At 42.1% G+C, this 15,007-nt stretch overlaps 1 protein-coding gene across 4 annotated transcripts; it reads left to right on the top strand.

Moving 5' to 3' along the window:
• Nucleotides 1-5,993: 5,993 nt before the first annotated feature.
• On the top strand, nt 5,994-14,724 carry AEN (apoptosis enhancing nuclease). Of its 4 annotated transcripts, none has more exons than XM_075858191.1 (4): nt 5,994-6,061; nt 8,148-8,801; nt 9,767-9,967; nt 11,696-14,724. In XM_075858191.1, exons 2-4 carry the CDS (start codon nt 8,160-8,162, stop codon nt 11,894-11,896), a joined length of 1,044 nt encoding a protein of 347 aa, XP_075714306.1. In that variant the 5' UTR covers nt 5,994-6,061; nt 8,148-8,159; the 3' UTR covers nt 11,897-14,724. The 4 variants fall into 4 exon arrangements, with proteins under 4 accessions (XP_075714306.1, XP_075714303.1, XP_075714304.1 ...); XM_075858188.1 differs by lacking the exon at nt 5,994-6,061 and adding an exon at nt 6,402-6,590; XM_075858189.1 differs by lacking the exon at nt 5,994-6,061 and adding an exon at nt 6,405-6,498.
• Nucleotides 14,725-15,007: the final 283 nt, after the last annotated feature.

Raw genomic sequence — 15,007 nt, 5'->3', positions numbered from 1 at the left:
CACATTTTCAAGAAAATTTCAAAAGGCTATTTTTCAGAGACCAGTTCAGTTCTGAAGTGGCTTTGAGGGCCTTATATATTAGAAAGTCCCCATAAATCACCCCATTTTAAAAACTGCACTCCTCAAAGTATTCAAAACAGCATTCAGAAATTATTTTAACCCTTTAGGCGTTTCACAGGAAATAAAGCAAAGTAGAGGTGAAATTTACAATTTTTTTTACTAAACTCATTTGTAATACAGTTTTTTCTGTAACAACAAAGGTTTTACCAGAGAAACGCAACTCAATACTTATTGCCCAGATTCTGCAGTTTTTAGAAATATCCCACATGTCGCCCTAGAGTGGTAATGGACTAAAACACCGGCCTCAGAAGCAAAGGAGCACCTAGTGGATTTTGGGGCCTGCTTTTTTTGAGATTATATTTTAGGCACCATGTCGGGTTTGAAGAGGTCTTGTGCTGCCAAAACAGTGGAAACTTCCCAAAAGTGACCCCATTTTGGAAACTACACCCCTCAAGGAAGTTTTCTAGGGGTATAGTTAGCATTTTGAGCCCACAGGTTTTTTGCTAAATTTATTGGAACTGGTCTGTGAATATGAAAATCTACTTTTTTTCTGAGAAAACATACAATGTTTTAGTTTTTACAAGGACTAAAGGAGAAAAAGCACCACAAGATTTGTAAAGCAATGTCTCCCGATTACGCCAATACCCCATATGTGGTACTAAACTGCTGTTTGGACCCACGGCAGAGCTCAGAAGGGAACGAGCGCCATTTGGATTTTGGAATGCAGATTTTGCTGGAATGGTTTTTGAGAGCCATGTCACATTTGCAGAGGTCCTGAGGTACCAGAATAGGGATAGCCCCCAAAGGTTTTGGAAACTACACCCCCTAAAGTACATATCTAGTGGAGTAGTGAGTATTTCGAGCCCAAGTTTTTTGTAGGATATGATGCATTTCCATGTGAAGAATTTAAAATCAGATTTTTTTCTTACAAATTTCCTACAAAGTACATTAAACTGAATAATTGCACCCCAACATTAATTATCCCTGTTCTTCTATGTTTATAAATACCCCCATCTGCTGCTCGATCAAATGGTGGGCCCCAAAAGGAGCACCCTGCGGCTTTCAGGTCACAATTTTATCTAAATTATAGGCCCTATTCCACGCCTCTGGGGATTTCAGCTTGCAGAATGATGTAAGACCTCCAGAATTGTGTCCATTTTGAAAACTATACCCCCTAAACTATTCATCTAGGGATGTAGTGATAAAAGTTTTTAAAGCAGAAAATAATTGGGGTTAGATGTAAAAAAAAAATGGAAATGTGCCATTCTGGTACAGCATATATAAATGGCATGTATTCTCACAATTTATTCCCTTTACTCTGTTACTCCTATGTGTAGAAATATGCTGCGTTTCTGGGGGATCAAACAATAGAGCGCCAATTTTTACTGGTAAAAAAGGCTTGTCCCTAACAGTGAATTTTTGTCTGTAGTTACTGCATGACCATATAATGCCAACAAAGCTGTTGACCATCAAACATAGTCCTGGTTTGATATGTAGTAAGTTAGCAAGCAAGGAAAAATTATCCTGTAGTGAAGGGCAATCTAAAAATTGGAGGAAAAAAATAGATACAACCGTGTTGAAATGAAAGCGTGTTCACAGGATGAAAGAACAGTTGCAGCGAAATATATTCATCATCTTTTTTCAAAGGGACTGGTTGTACGCCTCTTTAGCCCCATCAATCACTATATGAGAGACGGACGTGCCAAGTGACGTTGGCACACCATAACAGGTCCCTGCCCGGCAAGGTAGGAACTGAAATATGCGCAAAACAACCTGTCACCTGCAGAATATTTAAGGGGCAATGTCCAACTCTGTATATATGGATAGTAAAGAACCACCAGTCCCCGAAGTATTGTGAGCTTTACTAGAAGTTTTGTCGGTTTTAAAAGGTCAGTGAAGAAACAGAATAGAACTATCTAGAGTCCATACTGTATTGATGATGAACAGCTTGATATCCTCCAAAAAAAAATGCAAGATGCCCATATCACCAGTTATGAGAATAAATATAACCGCTGAATTTGGCAGAATATGGTCATAATAACAGGCAAAGACAAGAAAAAATATAAAAACCTCAGTTTTTCAAAAGATATTATAATTATTCACTTCTCAAGGTATTCATCTAGTGGTGTAATAAGAATTTTTAAAGCACAAGGGGTTGTCAGAAATGTATGAGGTTGTACAGAGTAACAATTGTTATTTTTTTCAGATGTGTCAGTTAGTTACATTTTTTTGCAGTTGGTAACAATAGAGAAACAAATGTCTGTTCTGCTTTTTTCTGTAGTACAGAAATATTCCGTATGTTTTATTCATCTAGGGGTGTAATGAGAATTTTTAGTTTTGTTTGGTTAGTTTGTGTTCACGTTTGTAATGGGCAATAAAGCAAGTGGCATAAGGATAAATGTATAAAATTAAAAGGGGCAAAAGTGGCAGTGAATAAATGTGAAAGATGGAAATAAATTAACTAAATTAATAATCTAAAGAGGAGTGGAAGGTTTTAAAGCAATCTATTATACAAAGGCCAGGTTTGGAGGGGCATGTTTCGCATCGATAGCGAGAATCTTTACGGATTCCTCGTTTGTAGCACACACGACATTTTTTTGTGGCCGTAATTTTTTTTCTGTGGGAGGCACCTCTGAAGGAAAATGTTGCCTTCGAACTATTCTTGAGGCTTCACTGGCTGATATTGAAGGTTCTCCTTCCTCCTCACTGCCTTCAAAAATTAATTTTCGGATGATGTTTTCCTGGTATTCCAGGTATTTTTCGCGATGGCCGGCAGATCTGTACAAAATGTACAAGTTGTACATCGCTACCTGGACAAGATGCATGACAATTTTTTTATACCAGGTCCTGGATTTCCTCATGGCATCATAGGGCTTAATCATTTGGTCGGCGAAATCGACCCCCCCCCCCCATATATTTATTATACGCCTGTATACAAACAGGCTTTGGGGCCTCAGCAGATCTGCCTCACACAGGGACGAGAGTGCTTGCGTCATTATGTATCGTTGTTAGCATATGGACGTCTTTCTTGTCCCTATATTTTAAGAATAACACCCCATCACTGCACATTGCCCTGCTCTCACCAATTTGTAGCCTTTGGCCTAGGAGGGTCTTTGGGAGGCCTCTCTGATTTTTCCGTACTGTTCCACAGGCTACATTTTTTTTTACAGTCAGGCATTTAAGTAGTGAAACTCTGGTGTAAAAATTGTCTAGGTACAAGTGGTAGCCGTGGTCTAGCAGGGGGTGCAAGAGATCCCAAACAATTTTACCACTTGTACCTAGGACAGGAGGGCAGTCTGCGGGCTCAATCTTGGTGTCTTTGCCCTCATAAATCCTGAATGTGTATGTGTAGCCAGTTTTAGACTCACATAATTTGTAAATTTTGATGCCGTATCTGGCTCTTTTATTGGGGAGGTACTGCTTGAATTTTAGCCGGCCCTTAAAATGAACGAGGGATTCATCAATTGTGATCTCTTTTCCAGGGGTGTATATTTCACTGAATTTGTTAGTAAAATGTGTGATCACAGGCCGGATTTTATATAGGCGGTCAGAATTGGGGTCACTTGGGGGTGGGCACTGCAGATTATCATTATAGTGCAGAAATCTTATTATTGCATCAAACCTTCCCCTGGACATTGTATTGCGGTACATGGGAGTATGGTACAACACGTCTGTTGACCAATATGATCTCACAGAGGTTTTTTTTGTGATGCCCATATTTAACAGCAACCCCCAGAATTTATGCATTTCCGCTGCATTAACAGGATGCCACCTGTTTGGCTTGGCATAAAATGACTGCGGATTAGCGACAATAAATTGCTCCGCATATAAGTTAGTTTGCATAACAATAAAATTAACAAACTCATTTGAAAAAAAGAGTTTGAAAAAACCTGTATCATCAAGAGCCACTGTGTCTACATGAATCCCTGAAGTAGCGTTAAATTCTAGAACTTGGGGGGTATAATTAACGGGGGGAACCCAGAAATGTTCGCTATTATCAGGGTAGACTTGATGGCGGTCCACTTCGTGACTCTGAGGAATTTCCTCATCATCGCTGGAAGATGAAAGAATAAATTCAGATCCGTCACTGGCTGATTCAGTATCAGAGCACAGCATTTCGTATGCCTCCTCCGCTGTATATGATCGCTTTGCCATACTGCCCGTATACGTATGCACGTGCAAAACTGATACAGCGTGTGTGTATCTCTCTATAGTAAAATTTCTGTTACAACAAACTGTATTGTAACAGTGAACTATACAATTTGAAACAAATTTTTTTAAACTTTTTTTTTATATATATATATATATATATATATCTTTTTTTAGTTTTTTTTATAAAACCTCCCTAATTATTCCTAGCCAACTATCCCTATCTACCTATATAATTATATCTAACTAATCCCTAATAATCTAAACCTATATGTTATCCCTAAATTCATTGTCAGTAAAATTTCTATCTCTCTCTCTGTCTCTGTCTGTCTGTCTCTCCCTCTCTCTCTTTCTGTCTCTCCCTCTCTCTCTCTCTCTCTCTCTCATCTCTCCTCTCTATTCTATCCCTGTCTCTCTCTCTCTATCTAGGAGCAGGTAAACAGCGGCAGTGGAGGGGTTAATGTGGGGTTATCGGTGGTCTGACAGGTGTAAACTAACTGGCACGTCTGATCTCTACAATCTTCACTCTCGGACTGAAGAGATCAGACGCTGACAGCCCAGTTAGGGTATGTTCACACGGCCTATTTACGGACGTAAATCGGGCGTTTTTGCCCCGAATTACGTCTGAAAATAGCGTCTCAATAGCGCTGACAAACATCTGCCCATTGAAAGCAATGGGCAGACGTTTGTCTGTTCACACGAGGCGTATATTTACGCGCCGCTGTCAAATGACGGCGCGTAAATAGACGCCCGCGTAGAAGAAGTGACCTGTCACTTCTTTGGCCGTAATTGGAGCCGCTATTCATTGACTCCAATGAATAGCAGCGCTAATTACGGCCGTAATTGACGCGGCGTTCAAGCGCCTGCACATGCCGGTACGGCTGAAATTACGGGGATGTTTTCAGGCTGAAACATCCCCGTAATTTCAGCCGTTACGGACCCCCGCCGTGTGAACATACCCTTACTGTTGTCATGCGCTGTAATTGGTCAGTCACAGAAGACTGACCAATTACAGCGATCGTCGTCAGGGGACCGCTATTATTGGTCCCCTGCCGTGTTACTGTGTCGATCAACTGTCATAAACAGTTGACGGCACAGTTCTGTCACCTTGTCTTTTGACAGGGTGACAGAAATTAGCCAGGACGCAGCGGTACGTCCCTGTGACTTAAAGCACTTCAATGCAGGACGTACCGTTGCGTCCTGGTGCGCTAAGGGGTTAAGAAACTAATTAGCATAAATCAAAAATTGTTTATAACTTGCTCAAAAATGATCGTTTTTCAAAATAAAAACCACTGTTGTAATCTACATTACAGCGCCGATCACATTATGTAGGAGATAGGGCACTTATAATCTGGTGACAGAGCCTCTTTAAATGGAATGGTGGTCGAGCATGTGCCTGTCGCTCAATTGCTTAGGGTACTGACGAAAACAGCAGAGCGCTGTACTCGACTGTTTCCGTTCTCGCTATCGGTGGGGCCCCTAGCGATCAGACACAAAGCTTCTCTGGATAGGTGAGAATTGTCGATTCTGGGAATACACTTTTAATAGGGAATCCATAGAAGTGCATGGGGTCTTTATCAGACCTATACTAGTACTAGTTTTCTCCTGCATTGTGCTATGGTAGATTTACCTGGTGGCAGCAGCTAGTCGCCACTTGAGGTTGCATCGCTATGGACACTATCATGTGACTACGTGGACTTCACATACTTGGTCACCTGACCGTGGTGGCCAATCTGCCACTATAACATTGAGACATTGACCAGGCACAACGTCTTATGGATGTCTTCTCACTATACTTAATGTAAATGGCAAGGACCAGAAACCAGCAGTGCAATGCTACAGAATTCAAAAGGTGCGTATACTGGACAGTTTTTTTAATTTATTTTTCACTTAAATCCTGTCCGTATCAAAATATAAAGCGGCTTGAAATATTTAGGAACACGAACACCATTACCTAATACAAGACAAGTTTGTGTGTATGTGTGAATGACCCTTATGAAACAAAGCTTGCATGAACAGCTGCCACCATTCACACGTGTAACTTGCACGCCACGTTTCTGCGAATAAAACTTGATAGAACGTGTCTGGTGACGTTAATAGATAGTCACGTGGTTTGGGCGGCAGCGCTCCTCTCATAGCCTGTCAGGCTTCTATGGTGACGTCACTCCGCTTCGGTTTCCTGCATTCCAAATACAGTACTAATCTCAATCCTAGCCAATCAGAACAGCACGGGGGCGGGACATTGAGGAATTAACGAATCAGGGGCACCCAGTACAGGAACATGTCCAGGCAAGTGCTAAGAAGCCGGTACTGTAACACGTGGTGAATAGAGAGGAGAGGGGTTTTTTAGAATCTCCGGGGACCGTGCGATCGCTGGACTGGTGAGTTTGAGGGAGACTCGAGGTGACCGGCCGGCAGTCACCCTCCAGGTTGAAGGATCTATATAACACCTATTGATCATTGGCTGCGGCGTCTACACGTGTACTACTCAGCAGCTGCCCAGGGGTCTGTCGCTACTATTCCCATCATCTACCGCGGATTTGCATGTGAATTCGCATATTGCAGATATTGAAGTCTGCGATTAGTCATAAAACCCCATTCTCGTATACTGCTGCTGGAATTGCTGTGTATTCTGTCCAAATTTACGTGTGGAATCTGCATCTAAAACCAGACACAATGCACGTGTGAACATGGCCTAATTACATATTAAGGCCAGGGCTACACTGAGACTTTTTGCAGTTCTAATGATTGATATGAACTATTGAGCTACAACTGCAGTCCAAATGAGTACATTGAGTTGAATGCAATCTTGTGGACTGCAGCTGTCCGCAATAGTTCAAATCAAAAATCAATCCGTATCGCTATGAAAAGCCCTCAGTGTATCCCTGGCCCGAGCATCTGTGTTCTGGCTATATACAAGGACCTCGTGAGTTTTACTGAGCTGAATGTGGTTCACTATGGGCTCATTAGAACTGTAGGGTTTCCGGGTGTTGCGGCTGTAGTGGAAGCATATTCTGTAGTCCCTAACATTAAACCAAGGACAGGGCTGAAGCCGAGTGGCCAGTGGAGTAGATCTAGTTATACTGGCTAGCAGCGCGTCAGCATTTCTCTGCCATGTTGGTAAATGTGGCCCAGTTTAGAAACAATGCTGGGTCGTAGATTTAGTAAAGAAGTCGCAACTTGAAACTCTAAAGCCTGGCCATCTTTTTGATATCACAACATGTAGAAAAAGTGTCAGTGGCATATGCAGTGCTCCACCTATTAAAGGGGTTGTCCAGTCATAAGAAATTTGATGGCCTATCCTCAGGATAGGACATCGATATCTGGTCGGTGGTGGTCCGACTCCCGGCACCCTTGCCGATCAACTGTTTTGAATGGAACGCATCGCTCGTATGAGCGCTGACTCCCTTTCATTACTGTCACTGCTCATACTGGGAATCGCCTGACAAACTTCTAGTGGCGGTTCACAGTATTACATCCTCTTCCCACTTAGTTGAATTGGCGAAAACAATAAAACCGCTGTAAACCGCTGCTAGAAGTGTCGGTGATTCACTGGCAGTGACCGTAATGAAGGGGAAGCAACACTCGTACCAGCGCCGTGGCTCCTTTAAAACAGCTGATCTGTGGAGGTGCCGGGAGTCGGGCCCCCACCAATCAGATATTGATGGCCTCTACTGAGGATAGGCCATCAATTTCTTATGACTGGTAAACCCCTAGGAGAGGGCAAACATTTTTTTATGATTGGACAACCTCTTTAAAAGCACAGCATAAGGGCAGCATGAGTACCCCCTAGAGACCAGACGGGTGCCTCCTAGGGAACACCTACCACCAATTTAAAACCTAGGCTCTAGAAAGTTAAGTAGCTTTATCATTTTTGCGTTTGGTCCATTTTGGTGCTTTTTTGCAACTTTGTCTTTTTGTTTTCTTTTTTTCCAAAGCCTTTTTCCAAAATGGAATTCGCCGTTTCCACTGGTCTATTCCATGGATTTCCTCGGTCCAGTCACTACTTGAATGCTTCTCAAAAAGATATACCTGTCCATGAACATAAAGATGTACGTGCCAGGAATCGCAGGAAGAGCAGAAAGCACCAGCGCCTGTTACATAAAACATTTATAAACGGTCTACTGGACAAAAATGAATCTGAGGAACGTTCATCTTCCATCCGTGATGAGCGCAGCCTTTTAAGTTGTCCACAGAGAGATGAAGATAACTCGTCTACAAGACTTGAGGAGATCAAGGCTACATTTGGGGCCTTGCCGGCTAAGGCTACGTTCCCTGTATGTCCTCCGGCATCTGACTATGATAGTGGGTTGTCGGTGGCAGACAGCTCTCAGTCTAGTAGAGCTTCTTCACCTATTTCTTGGCTAAAACCTGGAAAGTGTATTGCCATTGACTGTGAAATGGTTGGTACTGGTCCTCGTGGGAAGATCAGTGAGTTGGCACGATGCAGTGTCGTCGACTATGAGGGGGATGTTCTATATGATAAATATGTTAAAACCGAGCTGCCAGTGACGGACTACAGAACACGGTGGAGCGGCATTACTAAACAAAGCCTGCGAAATGCTATTTCATTCAAGACGGCCAGGAAGGAGGTAAATACTGCCAACTGGATTTTGAACATTTCTTGTTATGAAGTGTTAACAGGTCTGCATTTGATGTGTTAAGATAAGTGTTCAAACCCCCCCCCCCCGCCCCCCCCCCCCCAAAAAAAAACTTGGGTAGATCCCAGCAGGTCAGGGATTCACTACCGTTTTTGGCAGAAACCATAGAGCTGGAACACACAGACCATTATATGAATAAATGCCATCGGTGTGTCTACCATATTGAAATTGAGTCAGGCGCCCCATATCCCATAAAGGGGTTTACATCAGATTACAGGAGAGTAGTGATAACTGACAACTCGTAGAAGAGTGAGTGTTGTTATAACTACGCTGGAGAGGCGGGGGGCAATTATCCTATGCATGTAAGATATACATATGGTACAGAAGAGCTGGAACGGAAGTCAGTTTTACACCCTTTACGTAATGCGTCAGTCGTCCGTGTTCAGGCTCTTGGGTTTAATAAAGGCCTGTTGACTCTTGTGCGTTCGAATCTGCCCTTCTGAAAAGTAGATATTCCGCTTATAATTTGGGCACGCTCAATAATGATTATTTATTGTATAACGCATCAACACAAAATAAAATTTATATATTTAGTCAAGATCAAAGAAATCCTTGGAATAACAAATGCATACTTATAGTAGGTGACCTGTGAAATGACAGCAAAAGGCGTATGGCCTTCTGTGCAGGGACATTTTAAGGGGTATTCCCTTCTTATAATGTTGGGGCATATTGCTAGCACATGCCTTGACACTATGATCGGTGGGGTTCCGACCTCTAGATTGACGACAATTTCACGAACGAAGGGACAGATACTTCACCCGCTCGGCAAGAAAATCCAACATTATTCCATGAACAACTACAGTATAATATATCGACACTTGTAGTTTAGCATGAGTGGGAAAGTCTACTAAACACTTTGGTTTAAATTGCACTAAAGTTTTATCCTGTTTTCGTAGATCATGAAGCTTCTCAAGGGTAAGCGTGTGGTTGGACATGCGCTATATCACGACTTCAGCGTATTGAAATATTTCCATCCATTGCAACAGACAAGAGACACCAGTAAAATTACTTTACTGAACCAGATTGCAGGACTTCCAACAATACAAAGTGTTTCTTTGAAACGTCTAGCGTTGCATATCCTGCAGAAACGGATACAGGTAAACGGCTATCTTATTGCAACTTTTTTTTTCTCTCTTTTTTTTTTTTTTTCAAAAACATGAAAGAGCTGCGCATGTCTGGTAAGGTTTGCTTAAAAAAATACTGCAATAGTTAAAGAGGCTCTGTCACCAGATTTTGCAGCCCCTATCTGCTATTGCAGCAGATCGGCGCTGCAATGTAGATTACAGTAACGTTTTTATTTTTAAAAAACGAGCATTTTTGGCCAAGTTATGACCATTTTCGTATTTATGCAAATGAGGCTTGCAAAAGTACAACTGGGCGTGTTGAAAAGTAAAAGTACAACTGGGCGTGTATTATGTGCGTACATCGGGGCGTGTTTACTACTATTACTAGCTGGGCGTTGTGTATAGAAGTATCATCCACTTCTCTTCACAACGCCCAGCTTCTGGCAGTGCAGCACTGTGACGTCACTCACAGGTCCTGCATCGTGTCGGCACCAGAGGCTACAGATGATTCTGCAGCAGCATCGGCGTTTGCAGGTAAGTCGATGTAGCTACTTACCTGCAAATGCTGATGCTGCTGCAGAATCAAGTGTAGCCTCTGGTGCCGACACGATGCAGGACCTGTGAGTGACGACACAGTGCTGCACTGCCAGAAGCTGGGCGTTGTGAAGAGAAGTGGATGACACTTCTATACACAACGCCCAGCTAGTAATAGTAGTAAACACGCCCCGATGTACGCACATAATACACGCCCAGTTGTACTTTTACTTTTCAACACGCCCAGTTGTACTTTTGCAAGCCTCATTTGCATAAATACGAAAATTGTCATAACTTGGCCAAAAATGCTCGTTTTTTAAAAATAAAAACGTTACTGTAATCTACATTGCAGCGCCTATCTGCTGCAATAGCAGATAGGGGCTGCAAAATCTGGTGACAGAGCCTCTTTAAATGTTACCCTATAAGCTCTAGTGTTAAGACACATCAAGGCTGATTTCATAATCTGTCCGAGCTTCTGGTTGACCTTTTTGGTCAATAGAGGTCTTCTGGTTGACCTTTTTATTACTAAAAGAGCGACCCATTTTCCGGCAATAAGTAATTTTGCAAAATATACTAGTTTAGTCTTGCCCGTTTCAGTCACCACTTTTTCATGTTCTGCCATTTGTTTTATCCTGTTTCCAGGGAATATGACTGCGATATTGAGTGCCTCTCCCTGAGTGGTGCTGGGAAATGTAGTTTTCTGTGCCACTTAACGGACACGTGTCGGCGCAGGCTCTATGTGTAGTTTTGACTGAAGAACTATACTAATAGTACAGCTAAAAGCATTAATCATATGACTTGCTAAGGGCTCAGGCACACAGCTGTAAAATGGCTCCGTTTTGTACCCCCTATATGCCTACGATTTCGTAAAGAAAGCGGAAAAAAATTAATCTTGGCATGTTCTATCAGACTTCCTATGTACAGATGTATTCTCCCCTAGAAGCTTTATATACGGAGCTTGTATGGCCGTACAGGCTCCGTGTGCATGAGCCATAAGTTGGGGTGTTTGCGTCGTTTATCCCGCTAGTACCCGTAGAATGTATTGTATAGCCTAAATAAAGTACAGGTAGATGCTATGCCCTAATACAGTGATCTGTATTCCATCTGCAGCATTTTATGAATTTTGGATATAGTATGGAATAGTATATAGAGGTAAACCGCATGATTGACTTTTATTTTTTTGTTTTATAACAAGAACATTTCATCACCTTGTTCTCACTTATTCAGGTTGGTAAGAAGGGACACTCCTCTGTTGAAGATGCTCAAACGTGCATGGAGCTTTATAGGTTGGTGGAGGAGCAAGTGGAGCAAATGCTACTCGGATCTCCGTTGAGTGATTTCAGTAACTTGGATGATGACAGCGCAGCAGATAACCAATACATGGATGATCAGTACTGGCCGTTGGACTTAAATGAAGACTGTAAATGATTATCCGTTATTGGAATGTAAAAATTGTTAAAGGGAACCTGTCGCTGTGTTTTGGAGCGCTAAACCACCACCATGTCCTTATATTACTGGGGAAAGCCATCCTAAACATGTCACTCAATACTAGAAGACTTAGAGAAAAAGAAGTCATTACGCCACAAGTATAATAAAAAATTGACACTTTATTAGGACATATAATACAAAATACTGATATAAAAAGTTCAAAAAAGGATCCGACTAAAAGAAGGAACGTAGTATGGTGGCTTCGAGAAATGGAAATTTGGGGTATTGAGCCTGCCACAACACAAATTCTCTGGTAAAGATTCGCTATCTGATAGATTACAGGTGCCACAGTCTAAATGGTAAAATACATGCGTAACAATAAGTCAATGGTAACAGCAAAATTTACAGAGAGAAAATCACTCTAAGACCATATATTTCGAAAGTTGCTAAGATATAAAGGATTTATTTCCAAGATTAGTTTACGCTTTATATAGAATAGAGATAGACCGGGACCAGAGTGTCCAAATGAGACTAAAGTTGCCAGAGAAAAAAGTCAAACGTGCATAGCCGGTATAGATCGTTGCAGATCTATATATGACATGGAGAGTATGAAGGGAGGCTTACCCATGAAAACGAACGTTGAAATGGCCCCACACTGCAGCCTCAATACTGTTCGTGTTAGCATTTTGTCTAAAAAGAAGTTAGAATAAAGCGTGCGTTATATGTAAATTACCGGAGAAGAGTCCTGAGATGAATCCAACGGCATCATGCTCGGTGCTCATATGAAGCCGGGGAAAGTACACCTGGACTCCACTCAACTCTTCTCTGGTAATATACATTCAGCGCACAATGTATTATAATTTCATTAGACCAAATGCTAAAACGAACCATTTTAAGATGGCCCGACCCCAGCAGTGTTACCACATGCTGGTATTTTAGTGGCCTAACCTGTAGTGGCTGGGTCTCTTTAAAGAATTGAATAATGTGGTGTTATTACTTGAATACTAATAATGACCTACTGGATATTAAATGGTGAGCTGTATGTGTTCCTAGGGAATCTTTCCTAGTGCCCAACACCATGAAGACATTTAGACCAAGTTTCCACTTCTTATATTATTAAAACTGTTTGTGTAGTTAAAAGGTTGAATGGTTGAGACCATTGTTCCTAAGCCAGGTACATTAAAGTACCCCCAAGGCTGTGTTTATACACTGATGTGCCTATTAAAAGTACATGTACCGCAGGTTGAGAACCTAGTGTATAGACCACTCCTATCTATATTAGGGATGCACGGTGCATCGAAACTTCGATACTGTTTCGATACCGCTATTTCCTGTATTTCGATACTGAGCTGCGCAGCCGCACAGCTCAGTATAGTAACACATGAATGTATGGGAGCGCGGCTGCGGCTGTGTAATTCAGCCACAGCCCCGCTCCTGAGTAATGATAAGTTCGCGGGGTCAGGATGATGCGATGCGGCCGGCGCTGCACTAATGAGCGGCGGCACTGGAGACAGAACATGGTGGCCGCGCTGCAAAACACCCCCATGTCCTGTCCTCCGTGCCTGAACCGCCGCTCATTAGTGCAGCGCCGGCCGCACCTCCTCATGCTGACCGCGCACGCACTTCCTGTCAGGAGCGGGGCAATGGCTGTATTACACAGCCGCAGCCCCGCTCTATAACGGCGGAGATCAGAGAAACCTCTCATCTCCGCCGCTATTCCCCTGAATGCTGCCATCACAGCGGACTGCAGCATTCAGGAGAAAATGAGCAGGGGGGATCCCCTGGATCGCGTCACAGGGAATTCCTGTGACGCGATCGAGGGCCATACCATATATGGGCAGACAGCCCAGGGTCTATTGACGGACCCCAGGGCTGTCTTACCATATTTCTTGTTGTTAGGGCATACTGAGGTATGTCCTAACAACTGCCTGTGTGCTATCTGTCCACAGGCTAATGTACTGGCACATATATGATATATGTCACTACATTAAAGTTTAAAAACAAAGTATTGTTAAATTTAAAAAAAAAAATACACACCTTTTTTACAATAAACATTAAAATAAGTCTCAATACATAAAATATACACATTCAGTAATGGCGCGCACAACAATTTTTTTTCATCATTTATGATGTGTATGCTGTAAAAAAAATGAAATAAACACTGCTTTCATTCACTTATTAATGTGAGGCGCGAGGTGAGATGAATTTACCCTCCATGTTCCTCACATTAATAGTAATTAACCCCATCATGTACCTCGCACATTAACCCATTATGACTGAGAAACATGATGGGATTAATTACTATTAATGTGAGGCGCGTTCAAAATTCATCACACGTCGCGCCTCACATCAGAAAACGGAAGAATTTTTTTTTTATTACTATTGGCAAAAGTATCGAAATTGGTATCGAAATCGCAATACTAAACGAAGTATCGGTATCGAAGTCCAAATTCTGGTATCGTGACATCCCTAATCTATATACCTTATTAAGACGTATGGATGTAATAGAGGGGGATTCACAGGTTAGGACCCCTCTCTATTAAGCCAGAGTGGCGAGCTTCTGCTCTCCGGAAGACCTGGCGTTCATTAAACAGATAGCCCACGAAAGGGAAATGAAGACTCGCTGGCTGTTCAAAGTGCACAGCCCCCTTCTAAATATGATATTACAGTATCTGCACTTTAGAAACTGCCTGGACTTAGGACTTGGTTTCAAAACAGTGTTTGTTATGCTGCTACTAAACCAAATATGAGCATTTACTTGTTATTTATGTAGGAAGAAAGATCAACGGACTTGTAAATGTTAATTTATTAAACCATTGGTAACTGAACTGTAGTATATTGCTTTTTTTGTATATGTGTTGTAGAAGTGCTTAGAGTTTGCTAAAAAAAAAATATTCTCATGCTACCCATAGATGACACCCATAAGGGCTGTCACTTCACAAATTGGTTAGTTTCAGGAGAACTTTTTCTTAAGCTCTGGATTCTCAGAGCCTTTGCAAACACAAAATGTTGCCTGGAAAATCATTCAAGCAAAACTTGTGCCTTGAAAGCCACAGGGTGTTCCTTCCCTTTTGGGCCCTGCCGTGTGTTCAGGCAGTAGAAAAAAAACAA

This window comes from Rhinoderma darwinii, chromosome 3, assembly GCF_050947455.1.
Source record: "Rhinoderma darwinii isolate aRhiDar2 chromosome 3, aRhiDar2.hap1, whole genome shotgun sequence".
NCBI lineage: Eukaryota > Metazoa > Chordata > Amphibia > Anura > Rhinodermatidae > Rhinoderma > Rhinoderma darwinii.
This window is presented reverse-complemented; position numbering and strand designations above follow the sequence as displayed.

What these genes read in the sequence shown, in the direction of transcription:
- AEN (XM_075858191.1), top strand. Translation starts at nt 8,160, where the DNA reads ATGGAATTCGCCGTTTCCACTGGTCTATTCCATGGATTTCCTCGGTCC. An exon ending in TCAAGACGGCCAGGAAGGAG is followed by an intron (nt 8,802 to 9,766) that starts GTAAATACTGCC and finishes CTGTTTTCGTAG; the next exon opens with ATCATGAAGCTTCTCAAGGG. An exon ending in TCCTGCAGAAACGGATACAG is followed by an intron (nt 9,968 to 11,695) that starts GTAAACGGCTAT and finishes TCACTTATTCAG; the next exon opens with GTTGGTAAGAAGGGACACTC.